The sequence below is a fragment of the Lutjanus erythropterus genome, chromosome 19 (genome assembly GCF_056507025.1).
Source record: "Lutjanus erythropterus isolate fLutEry1 chromosome 19, fLutEry1.hap2, whole genome shotgun sequence".
NCBI lineage: Eukaryota > Metazoa > Chordata > Actinopteri > Lutjaniformes > Lutjanidae > Lutjanus > Lutjanus erythropterus.
This window is the reverse complement of record NC_139335.1, coordinates 21,323,203-21,344,813: the sequence shown is the minus strand read 5'-3', so window position 1 is coordinate 21,344,813 and position 21,611 is coordinate 21,323,203. Positions and strand designations below refer to the sequence as shown.

Sequence of the window (21,611 nt, the reverse complement as noted above, 5' to 3'; positions counted from 1 at the left end):
CAAATTCAACCACTGTTATTTTTAGAGATCGGATTATGTTTCCCAAGCAAACACTTATGCACCATTTCCACTCTGTTCAAGAAGAGACTGCATACTAAGTGTTCTGTGCAATTTTCACCAAATAAAAAATGCATGTTGAGAGGTGATAAAATTACGATTCCCCCATTAACCCTTCAGCTCCCTGGGACTGTCCACATTGACCCTGCAGTCCAGGTATCTCTGTGCGGCCTCGCCAGCTGACTCAGTGCTGCATGTCGCAGAACTGGAGAGAACAGAACAGAACCCCTATTTATAGCAGCTCCAGTTTTCAGAAAAGGGGAGATTAATTTTTCATTAGTATCGAAAAGGAGAGTGGAGAGTTAGAATTTCAGCCTGCCCTCTGAGCTCTTTCCTCCCCTCGGGTCGGGAGCAATTTATAGGAACACGGTTCGCTGTTTGTTACACCTCTGCTTCTCTGCTGGATTGGACCTGAGGGAGTCCTGTCAGCTGGATGCTTGCACTACGCTTCATTTCTGCCTGCCTGTCTCTCCTTCCCCATCTTCTTTTTCCTAGACCTTACTGATTTTTTTTGTTCTGCATCAGCATCCGTTGCTCAGTGCTGACTGAGGCCCCTAACTGAACTCTTATGTAATGGCTACAGTCTGCTCTCTGGGGCCCCTTTGTGGATCTACAGTATGTCTGCTGAGTCACTCACAGCTTGGTGGCTCACTCAGTCTTGGATGTAGTTTTAATTGTGAAGCAGATGTCGTGATTTTTGATGCAGGATATGAATAGATGACTATCATGATACAATGCCATGTATTGACAGCAGGAGTAATGGCAGAGGATAATTGAAGAAATAACTCTTAAAACATTTAAAACTCTAAAACAGAGGCTCAGTCATTCATTACAGACTGCAGTCTGTAGAGAACATGTGCTTTTTTTTATAAACTCTGAGGGCCATATTGAGAGTACGTCTGACTGTAATTTAAACTTTCATGACAAAACATGTTACAGATCGTGCTTCACATTTTTCCGACTCTCTTGATTTTTTTAGTTTAGTAACGTGAGTGGTCCCTGTAAACAAAATGTCACTGCTGGGTGTACATGTGGTCCCACAAGGAGACAGAACAAACAAACACGTCTGTCACTCTGACCTTGAAGCCAGCAGGGAGCCAGCTGCCTCTGAACACCAGATCCTCCAACCAGATAGACCTGACTGCTTCATAGCATGCATCAAGCATGTGTCTGGATCTGTGTCTTTGAAAGTCTTTGTGACATTTAAGGACATCATCTAGGGCTTTGGGAAGCACTGATTGACATTTTTCACCACTTTTATAAACTTTTATAGACCAAGCAACAAAATAGACCAAACATCAAAAATCAGGGTAATTGACAATAAAGATAATCATTAGTTTCAGCCCTAGATTAAATCCAGGTTTTGTGATTGATTTCATAGCTCTACATGACTTAGTCTTACAGTAGTGTGTGACTCTCTGTCTCTCCTCTTAAAGGGATAGTTCACACAAAAATGAAAATTCAGTCATTATCAACTCACCCTCATGCCGACTGATGGTGGGGGTTTATTTTGTCAGTCTGCAAAACACTGCTGGAGTTTCACTGGAAAACCGCTTTGCAGAATTTCCCAAACAATGGAAGTAGATAGTGACCAGTTTTCCAGTGTAAAAAAACAGCTAAATAAACACATAAAATACCTCCATATTGCTTGTCTGGTGTAATTCAAGTCTCCTAAAGCCCTGATATACAAGTTGACTAAAAAAACATGTTATTTACACCATATTTTTAGCCTAAATTTTCACCGTAGATCCTTCGCTTGGAGCCACATTAATGTGCACATGCACACTGTTTGAACTGGGTGAGTGTGTTGTAATGGTGTGCAAACAGCATGTTGGGATGAAAGGAGACTTGTATTAAACTAGATGAGCAGAATGCAGTGTAGGACCCTAGAATTAGTTTAACATGCCAGTGATGGAAGTCATGCTACTGGTAGGCAGCTCTTTGTCTGTGTTGTCTATAGGGGAAATCAAAGCACTTATAACATCTGCAGAAAGAGAAAGAGCCCCGGCCCTACCAGGGCCTCTCACTCACTCCTGGCTGCCCTGCTGCCTGGTCGTTTCAGCCTACAGCATAGCTGAGAAGCATTCATACCACACACACTCTCTGGGGAGACATCTTTGGGCTAATTACACAGCCACATGCAACACCACTAGTCAGAAAGTAGGCTAAACGTTTGCAGTGCAAGCTCCTTGCTCCAACATGAATCTTAATAACATTCATACACTCTTTGTGGAGTGCTATGTTTGATTTAAAGACTCTTTTTTAGGACTTTCAGGGCCTTTTGTTGCTTCACAAGAGACAAGAGTCTGTTCAGTGTTTTATTAAGTCAGTCTGGCCTGTGTCTATCACTGTGTTGCATGCCCGCTATGATGATGTAAGCTCCTAAAAAGTAGGTAATGACAGGTCTTATTGCACTGATAGAATGCAGGCTTGATGATTTAAAACACTATAAACTTGCATGCTTCATTTTAATGTGAAAAACACTGAGGTTTTATGTTTAATATCCCTTGAAAATGTAGTGGTTCTGATGTTGAGCTGCAGCCTCTTTGTTCCATATTAATTACACCCTATTTGTCTGTTTTGTATGTTTAATTACAGACATATTCTGGCCTGTTCTGTGTGGTAATCAACCCCTACAAGAACCTGCCCATCTACTCAGAGAACATCATTGAGATGTACAGAGGGAAGAAGAGGCATGAGATGCCTCCACACATCTATGCCATCTCTGAGTCAGCATACCGCTGCATGCTTCAAGGTATGACAGACCGTTTTTTCCTCAAATGGACCTTTTTATCTTGCTTTTATAAAGCTGCTTCCCGTCGTTATTTGTCTTCATTCGCAGGTTAATGTCATCATCATCGTCCACACTGAATACATTAGTGTTTCACAATGCTCCTCATTGGAGTTGTATAATTGTAAAGAATTTTATCCCAGTGAACATTTTCTGTTGAAAAGACATGTAAGATGACTATGGTCACGAGTGAAAAGAAAGTTTTTTCACTGACCATTTGAAGACATTTATTCAAAGTTCACATTTAGATCATATTTCATCAAGTCTTGCTATAGTGACATTTTTCATCCTCTACAATGTGCACATGAAAGCCTATTTACATTTTGAAATTGCAAAGATAAAAGCTGGAAAAAGACGTTTACCATCAGCCAGTCACAAACTCTGACTGCCAAGGTGAAGGCGCTTAATCCACTCAGCCACCACATTTTCCAATTAACTGTCTTTGTCGCTCCTAATACTACGTCCTGACATGTAAATCTTCAGAATAGTTAAGTTGTAATCAGTACACCTAAGTACATGCACATGTGCATTACGCTGCAGCAAGAACCACAGTTTCTTTATTTTACTTTAAGATCGTCTCCCATTGCAATGTCCTGGAAGCTTCTTGTTGGCAGCACACAGCCTGCATATTTCATATTTCTGACATTTTATATGAAACTTTAAATGCATTGAAATTGTGTCTTTATGTGGACTGGACTTCACCTACCAGAGATATTTGACTTTGGAGCCTTCACACTAATCAATATCATCTCTCTTTCAACCTAAATGGAACAAATTATAAAACAAATTTGTGTTTTGTGACACACTGACATTGTAACCAGATTTTAAGCTGGTTGAAAATTGGGTGAAAAGAGGTCTTTGACATTCAGATCAAATATCAACCCAATTTTTAATTAGAAAACAACCGTGAAATCACAGTTTGTGCTCTCTGGGATCATTTGTCATCATCTTCAGGGATGTAGAAACAACTTTCAATTGGCAAGCAGCGTTGTGGATTCTGATATAGCTAGGTGGGTTGTTTTTTATTACAAGTGTGAACTCTTTTGGCACGAAGTTTAGCTCACTTGCAGGCAGCATGGGGTTTTGCTGCATAGCCCAGGAGATTAGTGTGTGAAGAAAGTGTGTGAAGTGTGTGAAAGGTCACGAGGTCAGAGAGGATGTGACATCACTGATTATGTCTGAGAGGTCTGCTGTCATTAGGGGAAGGGTGGGGGGTCCAACAGGTTTTCCGGCTGTATCACCAGTGTCATGTGGTTAATAGGTAATTGCATGGTAATAAGAAGCTGTTGAACGCCATCGTCAACACTTTAAACACTGGGAAAAGGATTTAGGATTTAAGTGTTAAGTTGCATTGTTCATACTAGGCTTGTTTTCAATATTATTGGCAAGTGGTACGCTGTGCTTATGTAACTCCCTGGCTCCGTTTGTCGTTCTTTCTCCAAACCATGAACTGGTTTCTTTTTTGAACCACTCTAACTTTTTCCAAGCCCACGAGTTCAGTCCATAGTGATGTCATTATTTAAGTAGGATAGATTTGTACAGCCAGAATTCCATATCTTGCATTTTCTCCCAAAGCTTTAAAAGAAAAACATAATGATGATGCATGATATTTTATTGTCAGAGCAAGTCTGAAATTTTTCTTGGTCCATCTGGAACATCACAGAAATGACAAAAATGAACAAAAAAAAACCCCTTACATTTAACATTACAATGACAGAAGACCAGGATCCAGGATTAAGCTCCATATGTAGTTTTAGAATTGATTGATGTGCAAAAGAGTTCTTCAGTCTAAACTTATTAAATCATGACACCCTGTATCTCCAGTTTGATGGTAACAGTCTGGATTCACTATTCATAGTGTACAGCCATCGATATGATTTTCAGAAAAAAACTGAAACAGAAAACAGAAATGGCTCTGTTGTGGGGTATCACAGGGTTCTACCCCAGGACCTCTCTTGTTTTTAAAGTATGACTTTTGTTATTTATATAGTGGAGATATTTTCGTAAACCTTTTTTGGTGTCTAACGCCTCCTGAGACAGTTTTCTAACTTTTGATTATTTTTATAGGCTTTTTTTTTATACAAATAATGTGCAAATAAACTAAACTAATTTAAGGAAATGGTTGGGATCAGAAACAGTGTTGTTGGCCAGCTTTAATATGTTATTATGGTAGGCTGGTCCATAAAGTTTCTCCAGAGTTTGGCCTACAATCTTTGAGCAGATTTTCAGTTTTGACTTCAAAGTACTTCACTTGTACCATGTAGTATTACAGCACTGTACAAACTGTTCTTCAGTGTGGTCTTTCCATACATAATGCTGAGATATACTCTTAGGATCTTGTTTTTCATTTTGAAAATCAAATGACTGTGTCTGAAATGTTCGACAGCTCAACTAAAACGATTTATGGATTTGTTATAATTTGTTGTGGTCTCCATTATGTGGTTTCCACAGTGTATCAGCACATACTGCCAGCTCAGATGGACAACGTCCTCTGTCTGTTTCAGACAGGGGTAACATACTGCAAGCGGTGAGGGTTAGAGATGTCTAAGCTCCTAATAGCATGGGTGGTGAGAGGCTGGGCTGCTAGAGCTGTTGTGACAAAGAGATTTATAGAGAAAGAGAGAAAGAGAGCAGGTTCGACCAGCTTCAGGTTGTCATTAACTGGACCTGCTGCACTGATCCTGAAGAGTTGTCTTCATCCTGCACACACACTGCTGAGCTGGTCCATGCCACAAACTGCAGCTGCTGCATACTCAGAATTTTAGCTTGTTTACAGTTTATATTTAAATCCTATGTCAAGTCATCCACCATGATGAAGGCGAGATAGCCAAGTGTTCAAGGGGATAAAGTATATTGGAGAAGAGTTGTGCAACTGTGCACCTCGGTGTTTGTGACCTCCTGAGCATGTTGACAATATAAAGACCCACAAGACACAGGACTGTGACCCACTTTGGGTCTGACTAATTGTTTTTGAATCTGTGATGTAGAAGAACCGCTGTGATAAGCAGAACCTTTATCACCCAGTCTATCAGTGTTTAGACAGCCTTAGTCTCTCTGCTGTGTGCCATCAGTGCTGAACCATGAAACAGCAGCATTACTTTCTCCCTTTTGTTTCTCTTGAATGTTGTTTCACATCTAAAGGATTTAATTCTTTAAATAACCCGTTTGCCAGTGTTTCACTTGCCTTTCATTTTTTATTTGTCCCAACACAGAGTACATTATCCTTGATGTCATATTGTCACTGATGGTCTGGTTGGCCTCCACAGCTGCAACTGTAGAGCTCAGGGGTTTGTCTGTCTGACTGATGTGTAGAGGGCTCCCTGTCATTACACGCCCTCAGGCTGTGTTCTGGGCTCTGGTCTCGGCGGGCTGGATCTCCACACAGCTGAGACTTTGACTGGAGGTCTGGACTGAGCAGAGCCAGAACATGGGCCATCAATTTTCAGTGTTTGGTTCAGGACCTTAAAGTTTGTCTCATGTGAAGATTAGAGCCCCAAGCATATAGAATACTATATTTGTTATTTCTACCAGGAGATCATGCAATTTCTTCCATGTGTGCGTGTTTCTGCATGGTCAACCGACCTGCAGCTTGTCTGCAGTTAATCTTGTGTATTACTGCACCGATCAGTCTAACTTGTTTTACATTTTCTGTGCACATGCATGACTATATACTGAAGAACCTCTGTGATTCATGATTTTTGAAAAACCTTTTTTTTTAATGCCTCCATGCGGGTAACAGCTATGGCCACAGACATTATGTTTTCAGGTCATGGCATTCTTATAAGCACAATATTTCAAGAATGCCTTGAGGGAATTTCTTCAAACTTGGTACAAACCTCCACTTGGACTTAAAAATTAACTTACATTTAGGAGGTAAAAGGTCAAATGTCACCATGAACTGGTCAACCTCACATCTATCCAATTCTCCTGAAAGCGATATCTCAGGATCTCAGGATCTTCAGATTTGGTAGAAACATCCACTTGGACTCAAGGATGAACTGATTTGATTTTGGACATCAAAGGTCAAGGTCGTGGTGACCTCTACGGTTCATTTGATAATTACCACAAAATTTCAAACAAATGTCCAGTTGAATACTAGCAGTGCTGGAGTATCCAGTTACCTGTAATTAAATCACAAAATGAATGTAATTTTAATCTGTTGCATTTACAGACAAAAAATCTAATCAAAATGTTGGTGATTATAAAGGGGTAACACAATGCAAATATTACAGATATTCTTTTTTGGGTTGCCTAGCAGAGATCTGCACTCTTCTGATTGCACTCCTCTAGTTAAGTATTATATAGGGTTAATGTTGCCCAGACCTTCTTAAATCACTTTACTCCTGTTTTCATCGCTTTTGTTGCTCTTGCCATATGTTCCACCCACTAAATATAGGTTTACTGAGAAGCACAAACACACGCTCCACCCAACCTATTATCACTATGCGAGATGTTTGTCTTCATATGGGACACCTCTCTAGTGCCACCATTCTTTTCTCTGCCCCCCCCACTCCCTGTCAGTGGTGTTCATTCCTTTGGACCACTGTCCCTCACAAGGGAGGGGGGGGACGGGGGCAAAGCAGCCAGTGGAATGAGGTCATCACTGACCCAGCTTTCCATACCATGCTGTGCTAAATTCTACAAGCTGAATCATCGTCAAGTTGTCACAGTCGTCCGAGCGGCTCTTTACCCGCCGCTGGGCTCCTGAGCAGGGGTGCGTCACCATGGATACCTGTGTGTGTCTGTGTGCGCGACCGAAATAACCTTCCCCTGGGATCTCAAATAGAGGTGTCACTTGGTGAGTGACAGTATTTGAGCTGGCAGCAGTGAGGGACTTTTGTGTGTGTTAATGACTGAATCTCCTTCAGTCTGTTTCATATGGCTAATTTCCTGTTCAGGGCGAGAAAAGCTGAGTCTTTTAGCACTCCAAAGCTATTGCAAACTATTTAGGATCTCCTACTGTTTTATAATTGCTTTCTTTTTTCTCTCAGTGACTACCTTTTTCTCTGCTTTTCTTTCTAGTTTGTTCAGTCTTCTTCTGTCTTTTTTTTCCTTTCTTTCAACCAGAATGTTCTGGCTTGGAAGAAGCTGAAGAGGAAAATTCCCCACATCCTTGAAGGCATTTTGGTCGCCTTTCACTTAACATGAAAAATACAAACCGCAGCTCTGCTGGAAGCTTTGTGGTGGTTCAGTTTGCTTTGTTCCTTCCTTCTATGCCTTTGATCAGGAAACACAGGGGGACAAGTGTGTGGAATGTCCACCTTCTCATCGCTCGTCGACGTCAGGGTATAGCCAGGGTTGCCATGGTTGGGCCTCTGTTTAACTGACAACGTTGTGTCCTCATTTTCTCTTATTTCACTCTTTAACCAGTCAGACCACAGTGCTCAGTTGTCGGCACGTTTCCAGATTCCTGGTGACTGTGTGTATGCATTTGTGTTTGTATGTTTGGCAGTTTTCATTCTTTTTTTTCCTCCGATTTCATTAGTTAGTTTTCAGTTTCTGGCTCATGGTGCTGTTGCTCAGGAAGACAGATTAGACAGACTTACACCCAGGTGCCAACTGCATTATACAGTAGTGTTACTGCAGCTCAGCTTACTCAAGAAACCACAGCGCCTTAACGGGCCTGGTCATTATTTTCTGAGGTGAATGCCACAGATAACTCTGTGTATACCACATATACTGTAGCAGCAGACCTCTGTTCAACAAAACATCAAATGTGAAGCAATATGCCATTCATGTGTCTATGTTTTTCCAACAGGCAACATTTTGACAGAATTTAGTTTGCAGCTTGGCAAAGAGATATTGGAAAACCACATACATACAGTGGGATTTCTTTACATCAGTGCCAGTCTTGTAACTCCACCCCATGGTTAAAAAAAAGTTATAGATGCTTCTTTCACTTTGAAACAAATGGGATCTGGTGGAAGCACTTGCAAAGATGTGCATTCCTGAAATTTTGAGCAATACAGATGGCACTGTAGGGCACAACATGTTCAGAAATAGCTGAACAGAGAGAAAACAAAACCAGTGCCTGTTTCACCTGTTTTTATTTCTCACATAAGGGTTTTGATAGCAGACTTTTCCGACATTGCTGCTTAAGCACTGTACATTTCAGGCGTGTGGTTGTTAGAAGTATGAGAAGGATGAGAAATTATGAAATGTTTTGCAGGTGGCACTTTAAGTCTACATTCATACACTGCTTGACACCTAACATCTAGTCCCACAGAAAACATGAACTTCTGCATGTTTCAGGTGTAAAGCGTAAAACTGAGCTCTCACCAACATGTTCATGCTGCAGCACTGCTTATTTGTACTTACCCCATTTACAACTGGCATCAACATGAGGATTTCCTAACAAGGAAAGTGTACATGAAAAGTTTAAATGCATAAAAGAACTGTGATTGGAATGTGATGGAATCAGCCAGACCACATCTGGAGGTGGTCTTGGCAGTCGGATATAAATGAAATCTGTCTACTGTGGCCACATTTTTAAGAAAAATAAAATAGGAAAGTACCTTAACTCTGCCTCTGCTTGTTTGCTTTGTCAAGTCCTGAAAATCCCCAGGTAGTAGCATTAGCTAGCACAGAGGTTCCCAAACTTTTTCATGTCAAGGACCCCTTCAGGAAATGCTAATTAGACTGCAGACTTAGAATTGGAGAGGATTTTGTCTTAAAGAATGCCCTCTGAGTATTTTTTTGATCTTTAGGGTTGAGGAAAATAAGTGTGTGCCTGTGTTCAGGAGACTGTGGCTGACTCTGATGCTGCATACACTTTTTTTTTCTTTAATGGTGATTACAATCTGAAACAGTAATACTGACCATTGCAAATTACACCGTGGTTTGTCATTAAACCAGTAATTGTTTCGTCCATAGCAGGCAGAGAAAGGATACTATTTTTAATAAAAGGTATAATTTTAAGGGTTGATTGATCAATGAGGTGAAAATGTGGCTGAAGAGATTGTGCAGAACCTGTAAAAATTGATATCAAGGCTGGCAGTGTCCTACAAACCAAACAAAAAGCAGTACACTCACATAGTGGCTTTATGACCAGGAAGAGAAGCTACATTTGCCTGGATTGCTGCAGTGTGTGCAGGCTGGCCTCCCCTCAATTTACTGACATCTTTAACTGATGGACAGGTTCATGTCATTTGTTTCTTATTGTATATTTTTATTTATACCAGTTATATAGTTATACTTTTGTTTTGATTTAAAGGATGTGGATTTTATTTGTTCCCACTGTAACTTGCAAGCTCCTTTGTCTTGCTTGGACATCATTAAATGAGACCTGCACATGCACTAAATATAGTAGTATTTTCTTGCAGTGCCATATTTGACAAAAATTGATTTCTTTACTCGTGGGGCGACATAAGCATTGCTGCAGTGTTATGAGTTATTTCACTAACCTTTTTTTAGGAGAGACAAACACTGTCAGACAAACTATGGAAAGTGTGTCACAGAGCTGACAAAAATACCTGCAGCAAAAGTAGCGTTTAATGGTTGTAAATGATCAGAAATTTGCTACATGAACAGCACAGCAGAGAGAGTCACAGCCTAGTAAGATTCATCCTGCCATGAAGCTACAGATACTATGAAATGATAAGAAATATGTCTTATCCAGCAGAGCACAGGAGGGGATATAGGAGGTGAAACAACAATCAGAGAAGTGGAAAATGTCTTGGAGCACAGAGGCGAGAGGGAGGGCCATGCTGGGGGAGAGAAGAGGGTATGAGGAAGGCCTTAATATTGAAAGGGATGGTGGGGGAAAGGGCTGAGCTAGGATAAAAGGGGGCAGACCCCTACAGACACAATCAACAGGATTGGTAGTGGAGATTTAAGAATAAAGAGGAGAGAGTAGAGAGGAAAGACAGCAAATAAAAGACAGAAAAATAGAATGAGGGAATCGGGCAAAAGCAAGAGGGGGCAGAGGGGACAGAGTTATGGGGGGGAAACAGAGCAGAGGGTACAGGGGAAAGGCAGAGGGGGCGGCCAGCATTGTGCCTCACAATGGGGGCTTTGTGCAGCCTGAAGGGGGCTGGGACCAGGGTGCTGTGTGTGTGCGAGTGTGTGTGTGTGTGTGTATGTGTGTGGGTGCAGACAGGGAGGCCTAGAGCTCCAGAGCTCTTCCCTCCCTGGGAAATGAGGCCTCTTGTTGGGGCAGTGTGGGCTGGAGAGAAGGACTGGTGGAGGACACACCCAGGGCCTGAGTGACAAGACAGGTGTGTGTGTGTGTGTGTATGGCTGTGTGTGTGTGTGTCAGGGACTTTTTTCATGTTCATCAAAAGGACTGTCTGTACTCGATACATGTTCATGAGATGACTTCCAGACAAATGGGGAAGCCTGCTTAAACAGCATGTTTGCATGTGTGTACTGCAAACTGGTGTGTCTTACACACACACACACATACACACACGCATACACAAATACACATGGGAAGATGTGTCTACTTGGCAAACATCTGTTGAGTTCATACAGGATAAAATCATAATTCTGTTGGGGGGCGTCATACATCATTTCTGATTTATGGTTTCGTTCCTCCACTGACTTTACTCACCAAACCTGGCCGGGGCGATGATCGGGAAGGCTGTTGTGTGTCAGTTGTCATGCGTATGTATAGTATGTGACCGTTTTATATGAAGTAACCTGAATCTTGTTTTTTTTAATGTTTTTTTGTCCTCAGTTGACACATTCTTTATATATTACATGTTGATGGATTACAGAGGTTTGGCTGAAATCACAGAATAAGTATGGATGTTAAGAAGACTAAATTTATTTCACCCCCCTCTTTTTGCATCAGTTAATTAGAGTGTTGTATTAATTTCTTTAGTGATGATTGTATCTTCAAGTGCTTTGTTCAAAAATGTTCGTTACCGGTGCTGGCACTGATTCCCTGGTTGAGATGCCACTTCCTGAACAACACTTTTTTCAATTCCAGATCCATTTTAACAAAAGGAAAATTAGATTACACATTACAGTACAGTTACTCACTTTAAAGGAAGAAACTGTTCCTGGCGGTAAGAAAACACAACGATCCCTGTCTCTGGTCGTAATGTAGTGTTTTTCTTGTATTCCTCCACGACGTGTAATATTAGAAGGTTGATCACCAGCCTATTAGATCTTGGTACGAGCATTCTGTGTGCTTATTTGCTCACTTATGTTGATGAACTTTACTCCTTAAGTATTAAAATTTGTTATCGAATGACAAAGCTTTTTTTTCTCGATGGTACAGACGTAATTCAGTCTTTAGCGTAAAGTATTAAGGCTTGATATCTAGCTGTATAAGCTAATCTGTATGACTTTGTGTGTGTTTACACATGTGTAGTCAATAGTCAACAGCTGCCGTGAAGCCAGGACCTGACCCACAGTGGTCTGAATGACTGTTGGAGGCAGTCATACAACTGAGAGATGATGATTTAAGGTTTCTGTCATGTATTGCCCTCATTCTTGGATAGTGTTGTCATGAGAGACACATAGCGATGATACCAGAAGCCTCGCCTCAACAGATAGGGTTACCTGACCGATGCTGTGACTGCCCTCTCAATGACACCCTCAACCGTCCAACCCACTGCAGGCCCGAGAGGAAGGCGGTTAGCTGACTGGTTGCTTGATCAACTCCATCACTGTTTAATGAGCAACTGATGACACATGAATATTTATTAATCTGTAAAATGAATACATTCATTCAAGTCTGGCGCTTCTCCAAAACACTTCTTTATTTATTCAAGGCAGTTTTATTCTACAGTTTCACCTCTACTTGTCATTGTAGTTGTGACATAGTTTTCACTTGTATTTGTGTGTATTATTTTATCTCCTTTCACTGACTCCATTAGATTCAGTCGTACACTGCCACACAGTCTCACACCGATACAGTTTCCCCACTGCGACTGCACCCCTGCTCCCTCTTGTGTGTCTGGATTCCTGTGGGGCTGCAGAGCTTAGCACTGCGATATTAGAGGTGCCAGCATAAACACACACGAAAACAGCCTTGTTCTGCTGGATTATGGCAGGCCTAGCCATCACAAAGAACCACTGTGGACCAAACAAGCCACCCGACGGCTGCCATCTGCAATCGATTACATTGCCAAATACGCTCTGCCGTATCTCCCGCAACTGCTTTCTCTCCCCTTTCATTCGCTTTAAGGCAACACCCAACAGCACAAGGCTAATTTTACACTCTTGGTAAGCATGCTGTTGTGAAGCACTTACGCTCTGTTAGTATAAACAAAACAGTGTGTATGTAAGGTTCAGTTCACGATATCAACCCCAAGAACCACAGAGAAGTGAATCTATCACTGACCTTTGAGCAGCAGTAGTGATAATGTGTATTATATTTGCACGGGACACTTAACAGGTAATTCTTGTTGGACAATGGACACATGATGAGGTGTGACAGCAACAGGAGATCTGGGAGTCGTCCATGGAGCTTCACAGGAGTTGTTTCCAGGCAGACATGATAAAAAAAAAGTAGAAAGCCAGACTTGAGACCTGCTGCTTTCTCTTATACACTGTTTTCATTGAATATTTCAACAACACCTAAATTCTGCCAAGAGATGGAGATCATACATTTTAAAAAGTTGATGACATACTTACACAAATCTTCTTCCTGCCATTTTTGGCTGCACATAGGCATGTAGTCTGGACCACATCATGTTATAGACCCTGTGCTGTAGTGAAATATTTCCTCTGCTCACATGTTGAAAGACACAGCTTAATTCATTACATTATGTCTTTTGACAGAATCCTCATTTGGATCCTCTGCTGGAAAACTGAAAGACCTGCAATGAACTAAGATGAACCTAAACCACAGAGAAAATAGTAGCATTGTAACAACAATAAAACTGAAATAATGTAAGTGTGATGAACTTCAGACTCACTATTAATTGTCCAGTGTGTTGGATTTAGTGGCATCTAGTGGTGATCTTGCAGATGGCAAACGCCTTGCCTCACTCTCCCCTTCCCTGCCTGTAAGAGACGCAATGGTGGCTGCAAAACCCCAAAAGAAGCAATGTTTGGTTTGTCCATTCTCTTTTGGCCCACTGTAGAAACATGGCAGTGCAACATGACGGCATCCTTGACAGAGGGCTCACTGTAGATATAAATGTCCCTGTCATTTTTTGTGCTGTTGTTTTCTTAGCTTTGCTCCCTCGATATAGCTAGCTGGCTAAAGTATAATGTCATCTCATCGTCCACCAATTGGTAGACATCGCCTAGCCGTAATGGGAGTGTGACTTAAGTTTGTTTGGCCAGGCAAAAGAACAGTGGACTGAATAGTGACAGAGTATATCAGAAGCAGAGAATAGACTCCACACTTCTTCACTATTGTGGGAGGTGAGAACATGAGTGGGTGTGTGTGTTTTTGTCTTCTGCTATTTTGAAGCTGCTGGTCCATTGACCGGTGTGCTCAGTGGTCCAAAAGGGACATTACATCTCACTGCTGCCATGTCTTTCTCTTCTGCATGTGGAACTGTGTGTGTTTGTATGTAGTCTGTTCTCTGGCTCTTGCTCTTATGAGCATTAATCTTCCTCTTCAGCAGTCACAAGGCCACAGGTAGTATAACTAGTGTCTTGCTCCCACTCTGACCAGATGTGATAGTCCCACTCACTGACTCCAGCCTGGGAATTTGAGCCATGGTCCATCATCCCATACCACCATCGACATATGTTGTCTCTGTGCTGGCACATGTCTTAATATGCAGGGGAATAGACATATTAGTTTTCAGAAATTCTGCCAATTATCCCAAGAATGTTTACCACAGCAGTCCAGCACCTTTCCATGAGAAACATGTGGGACCTGGTCCTCTACACCTCTCTCCTGTTCTCTCAATCGCTTGATCCATCTCGATACCCCTCTTTTTCCCTCACAGACTTTTCCCATTTCACCCCTGCGTCAGAAGCATTTGAAAAATGTGCTTTGTGGGACTTGAAAAAGGGAAAGACTCCAAAAGCCTGTCTGAATGCTCTCTGTGGAGTACAGCTCAGACAGTATAACACAAGCCTTACGAGCCAAACACAAGCCCACAGGACGTGCATCTGAGAAGCTGAATTTATCACGTTTCTAATGTCCATATGTGTTCCTCGCTGTTCTTAAATTTATCGTTTGAACTTTTAAATTCCATTACTCTTACAAAAGTTAGCCATCATTAACTTGCAATTTACATTTGACATGAAGCAGACACATTCATGTATCGCATATTTGTCCTAATCGTTTTTTTGAAAGTTATTAGCTTGTGATATAGACTGTGCTGAAATATATGGTCTTAACTTTTGTCTCTTGTCTTTTTCATTCTGTGTACAACTAAAGGGATTAGTTCAACTTTTTTTGGGGAAAACAAATGCTTATTTTTTTTGCAGACAGCTTAGATGAGAAGATCAGTGTCGCTCTCGTGTCATGTATGACCTGTATGTACAGTATCATGTCAGGTCATATATGAATCTGTGGTTAGCAGCTGGTTAGCTTAGCTTAGTACAAAAAAACTACCAGCACTTATAAAGCTCACTAATTAGCTATTGTATATTGTTTGTGTAAGTTTTACATGGGGTTCCTGTCTCATGGCTGAGAGCAGTTGCCATGCAACCAGCGACTCCAGGAAGTTAATGCCACCAGCCAAAAGATAGTCACATATAAAACATAAAACAGAAATATTATTGTAAATGATTACAAATATGTAGAGTTTTTCATAGCTATTAAGCTACATTAAGTTGCTATGTAGTAACACCACAGCAGGAATAAGCTATACTTAGCATTTGGATTGGTGCATTTACAGAAATTAATACTACTATATTAGTGTTTCAAGTTTATATCAAGTTTCTTGTGAGTCAGGATAAAATATTTTCTGAAATTATATTAAAGTGTTTGTTCCACCAAAAATCCCCTTCTGTCATCATTCATTTAACAGCGAGGGAGCTGCCTGTTGTTTCGCAACTGCTGGAAAAGTGAAGAGGGTTAGCCCCAAAGTAAACTGACTAGGAGAGGCAAACGCTAACTCTAACGTTGTACCTCTACAATGTTTGCTTTGCTGTGATCGTAACCCTTTCTGAAGCTTTATAATCCAACCATAACCAGCAGTATCTTTTTTGAAACACGGTAAAATAAATCCATAATGATAAATCCAACACCAAATCTGTTCTGTGATAATTTATCGATTTTTCCGTGTTGAAAACAAATACTTTTAACTGTTGACTGGCAATCTCATGATGCCTTTGGTTGATTGTCAACCAATCAGAGACAGAGAAGTAAGTTCCTTACTTATCAACCAATTAGAGGCTGTTTACCTGACTTCTTGTGGATGACAGTGCTGATCCATAGATGTATTAATAGGTTCATGCTCTCATCTCAAACACATTGCACAATAGAATAACATGAGCTTGACCCTTCAAAATAAAATTTGCAGTTATGACGTTAATGAGCTCAACCCCATGGTAGGCATCAGGCGGCCCCGATATTGCAATGATGTGGTAATTGTCACAGACCTTGTTCGTACAGTGAAAATCTCATGCGGTTGCACTCCTGATCGTAATCCTATGGTTGTTTTCAAAGTGCAGATTCACACTTTGATACCAAAGCGGAGGAGTGGTGACATTAAACAGCTCAACATGCTTCAGGAAAGGAAGCTCAAGGTGTAAATGATGAGAATAGCGTCTTCTCTGCCTCTCACTGTGTGTGTGTGCGTGATGTCTTTCTGCCCTCACACGCTCACTCAGGTGGTCCCTAACGCACTGCTGCGATTTCCGAGAGGGTGGGGACATTCACTAACCCATGATGACAATCTATTTCTGTCTGTGATCTCAGCTGCCAACTGTCATCACCATCCCTAAACTGAATCAGAAATACTGAAACACACTTAGGATTTCATCTGCAAGTATGTCAGTGGGCGACACAGTGTTATTTATAGCTTTTTCTGACTCCCATGTGCCACTATCATCATTTTCCCTTGTTCATTCTCCTATCTGGTCCCTTCCCACCACACCCTTCTCGCCTCAGCTGACCAGCCAGGGTAGGACTCACTTGTTCCAGATGCACAGGGGAACATCCTGTGACTTCAGTGGGATTTAGGGTGGTCTCTCCACCCATTTGTTCATTTCCTGATAATGTTAAAATGATCCCTTGGAGAAATGTATAACTTTGTAACGTTAATATCTACTTTGATATCTTTGTGACTGACTGGCACAGAGGGGGGCTGTATTAAATCTGGCTGATGATGAAACACAAAAACTAATAATCATAAAAACATAATTTCCATATTTTGACCCCACCACACTTTCCCCTCAATGTAACTTCTGTTCTGCCACCACCAGCCTGCTGAAAACAACGCCTGCTCCACACCCAAGAGGCCCCAGGGCTGGTAGGGAGGGAAACCAGGGGCATCCGAATTCCAGTACACAAACACACACACACACACACACACACATACACACATACTGGTACACGCAAATGGCCAGTCAGCTCAGTGGGGCTGTCTGCCCTTCTGTTCGTAGGCTCATGAATGCCTATGAATGCCTAACTGGCAGCTGGTTCAACAGCAATACAGTGAATAACGCAGTTGAGCTGTTTAGTCACTCAGCGGTTGCAAATGGCCATATGTACAGAGAGGTGCATTGTAGTAACTCAAAATAGTTTGATCTATGAGACAAAATACCTACGAATACTGTGGTTCTTTTCCTCTGCTGATATTATAAATGGGCCTAATTATTAAACTGCTGACATTTTGTTAACACATTTCATGTTTTTTGCTTGTTATTAGAGCAATGGCTGCTGTAATGGGAGATTTTACAGCTCTTGTATATCTTTTAGCTTAACTTTTAAAACTGTCGCTCACTCAGCCGTGTAAAACGCTATAGTAGATACAAATAAAAGTGTTCATCCCCAAGTGCAGCATGAGTCATCAACTGTTTCAAATAGTTTTCAGAAAAAAGAGAAACTCTGAAATATCTTTAAAAATACAAAGAATATCTACAAAGCGAGTTTTATGTCATTGTAAGCCTAGATTACTGGCTTATCAGTGACGTATTGGTCAATATATATGTGATAAAAAAAAACCATGTAGACAGCAATTTTGCCTCATGGGAACTTAAAAATGTTTTACTGAATGTGTGCGTTACGAACTGGAGGTGTCAGAGGGAGGATGTGGGGGATTTAGTAGGCATAGGGTCTTATGAAAGCCCCAGTTGAGTAACATTTGGGAAATGTAGGATTCAGCATTTTCAATAGCCTTTGCTCATGTTTTTTATCTATTGACACATTTTCATTTTTTTTGTGCTAAAGATTTTTTTTTTTTACAAATTTGGAACTTTGTCGTTTAATACTGTGTATTCAAATGAAATCTATCCTGTGTTTTTTGGGATAATTCCACACGGTAGACGAAGTAAATGTTGGTATTACCCTAATCACTATTAGAGAATTTATGGCCTCCTAGTCTGTTTATCCTGTCAAACCGCTGTTGGAGGATGTAGCTTATTACTCTTCTTCAACCCTCTACTTAACTGTGTTTAACTTGCGTCTTATCGTAATTGTCCGGAAGCTTCAAAGTGACAGTTAAACACTGCAGGTACCCACAGACCAGAACACTTCCCAGATCACACTGACTGTTTGCTACTTCCACTGTCTGGGAATGTGAATGAGCTCTGTCTCTCTCACACATGCACACACATACATACACACACGTACACACTAAGGCTTTGTTCCTCTGGTTTTAAGTAGCTCTGGACTGCGTTCTGCCTCCGCTTTAGCCTTTATGAGTAAGCGGGCAGCCATTTTATATTACCTTTGCAAAATTACAATCACTATACTCTACTGTCATGAGAGGGCTGTGTGTGCACGACTGTGTGTGTAGCTGTGGGCAAATCTCACCACATGTAACAGCAGTTTATGAGAGAGGAGCTCACTGGCTATCACTCAGGATTTCTTATGTGTGTGAAGTGGTTGCCATGGCGCTTCAATTTTCACTGTGTACAGTTGAGTTTTACGACTTCTTTTATGAAGCAAATTGTGAGAGCTTGAGCTGCAGCATGGAAAAAAATGTGTTACATCCAGTTGCAAAGACCCCCAAAAGGTTGAAAATCCTGTTTTCAAGCCAGTTTCCATTTTTGTAACACAGGTTTTTTTTTTTTTTTTAAAGCTGAGTATTCCTAATCAGAAAATTGTGTTTTTCCTTCTTTAATTGGAAAAAACTTTTGAAAAGTGTGCACATGAGCATGAAGTGGTCAATGAGCTCCTCTATACAAAAATAAGTCAAGGGGCCCAGGAGCTGGTGTCAAGTTTGCCTTTTAGTTATCTTGTTATCACAAGTATGAGCCAGTGTTATCACAAGTGAGATTAATGAGTATATGTGTGAATTTAATCACAAATTGTTTGACAGCTGGCTGATCCACATTCACAGAGTTAGCATTAAAACAACAGTTTGCAACAATTAGAAGTGCAATTTGTGGGTTAGACTTTGGGTCACATTGCACTGAACTGGAGCCATAATACCGAAGACCAATCGGCAATAAATGGACGTAATTATGATCTTTGTGCTAAGAATGTTTTTGTACACTAAGGTTTGGTTTGAGCAGGGGATGTGGAGAATGGTTTTGGTGGTTGTGGTCAGAAGTCCCCAAACCTTTTCAGCTTGGAGCTGAAATGAGAATTTTTGCTCCATACTCAGACTCTGGTACATTAAAAATTTAAAAAAAAAAGTCAAATTACTGTTATGCTTTTCATTTGGTGACTAGCATCATGTATCATTTGGGTTTTTTCCAAGACTGATGCTAAAACAATCCTTTTAAAACAGAACCGCAGTGCTTGAACTGATGCTTTTAAAAAAGAAGCACAAAATGATACTCAGCTACATTAAAGAACAGCTTTTTTTCATTGCTAAGGCAAATTTGGACTTGAAATTGAGCGATATATTAACTGTTGACAGCTTAAAGTATAATTAAATATTTCAAAACACTTTACCAATGTACAAACAAATTTACAAATTCATGTAATAGGTAAAACCAAATACAATAACTTAGCACTAAATAACAGGTAGAATACAGCAAAAATAAACTTAAGACAATTTAGCTTGGCATTTTAACCTTGTTTGCAGTAGCTACAAGCTAACAGTGGGCTACCTGCTGCTACAGTGTGGAGTGAGTGCTGTCATACTGTTAACTAGTGGTTTGGTGCTTCGTCTTTAATGTTCCCACCAACGGGCAACTAATTCAACAGCTCAGGCATGTGGCACCAAAATGAGGCACTGCAGTCTGTGTTGTGATGTGGTCCTGTAGGCACTGGTTGTACAGAAACCGCTGCCATATTGGCACCATGTTTTAGTACCCAACCCTACTGGTGACTGCCCATAATTTCAAGGCTAACCCATTTTGATCCACATTTTTGGCCATTAATTACAAGCCACTTATAGTTAACATTACTGCTGACCAATTTCTAATGCATCCTGTTGTGTTTTAGATTAGCTTTCCTTACCTTCCAGCAGGAGCTTTGAGAATGCGGTATACTGTCCTAATCTCTTGGTCTCCTGCTAATCAGAATCACTATATTTACTAAGAAGGAGGAATAAGAAACAGATTTACAGTCAGGAGGGGTGTACGGAGACTGTACAAGGTTAAATGCGGTCAATAATGAGGGGTTATGATAACGATTGGGGCTTTAATCGAGATGGATGGAGAGGGGGATTGCTCTGGAATGTGAAGAATGAGGGTTTGTTTAATCCTCGAGGGGGATAAATTATTATCAGCAAAGGGAACCCTGCTGTGCAAGACCGGCCCGTCTCCTACCATGGGAGTCTAGAGTGAGATCCGTGCATGCGAGTACCGGTTTTGTACCCGTGAGACAGCTGGAAATGGCTGCCACAGCAGTTGAAAATGTTTTTTTTTTTTAGATCTGCCTTCTCTCTATCATGAACATGAAGTGGAGGTGAAACATTTCACCCTTCGGTGAACCGTGGTATGACACTGCAGCAATATTCATTGGTCTGAAGTCTGCCTTTTCCTGTGCTGTCACTTAGATTTGCTTTTAGCTTGTATCCAAACAGAGACTGAACTGTGGTCTACCCTAAAACTTGATGAATGGCATGGGCAAACTTATTTCCATCCCCCCTTAACATTACCTAAATGATTGGCTGTGAGTTGTTGCGGTGGAAATAACAGTGCAGCTAAGAGCTCTGATGAGGTGTTCAAATTAAAAACATCTGTTGGTGTGGAAAAGTAATTTTGTCTTCAGTACTCTTTAGTGGTCTGAGTAATATGGCTTTGCACTATTCATGAGGGAAAAGGGGGAAATGAGAGCAACAGAGAGAAAGGGGAAGCACAAAGCGGGTAAAGATTTAGTGAGGCAGTAATGAGCTACTGGAAGGGAAGCGCACATGCAGTTTGATTGGTCCGCCCACGCCAAGCCAGCATGGCATCCTGGGTAAATATGACCCAGCAGTTAGTTGCCGTGGTAATCTAGGAAGCAGCAGCTGCCAAGTGGGCCAAGGTGGGAGCAGGGACCAGATGGATGCACGCACTCACCCACTCCGACAGCACAGGTCACTTTACACAGTTTACAGTGAATTTCAGAAAACATATCCATCACTAAAAGATTAAAGGAGCAATATGTAGCAATTACTTGCACATAAATGAGCGCTGCAGTCCAACTAGCAAGTTGGAGCCAAAGACTGTATATTAAGTAGGTTGAAATCCCATTTAATATACTTTCTGTGGTTGAAGAGAGTTGTTTGCCCCCACCTCCTCCTCCACAGACTCAAGGAACCTCAGGCAGGCTGCAGAAAGACTGCAGTCGAGC

General features: G+C 41.2%; 1 protein-coding gene across 1 annotated transcript in view; it reads left to right on the top strand.

Moving 5' to 3' along the window:
- Positions 1 to 21,611, top strand: part of LOC146309762 (myosin-10-like) — a 66,241-nt gene that overhangs the window by 7,867 nt on the left and 36,763 nt on the right. The window contains exon 3 of the mRNA XM_084744514.1: positions 2,656 to 2,812. Within this exon, the coding sequence (XP_084600640.1) occupies positions 2,656 to 2,812 (157 nt within the window). The remainder of the gene's footprint in view (positions 1 to 2,655; positions 2,813 to 21,611) is intronic.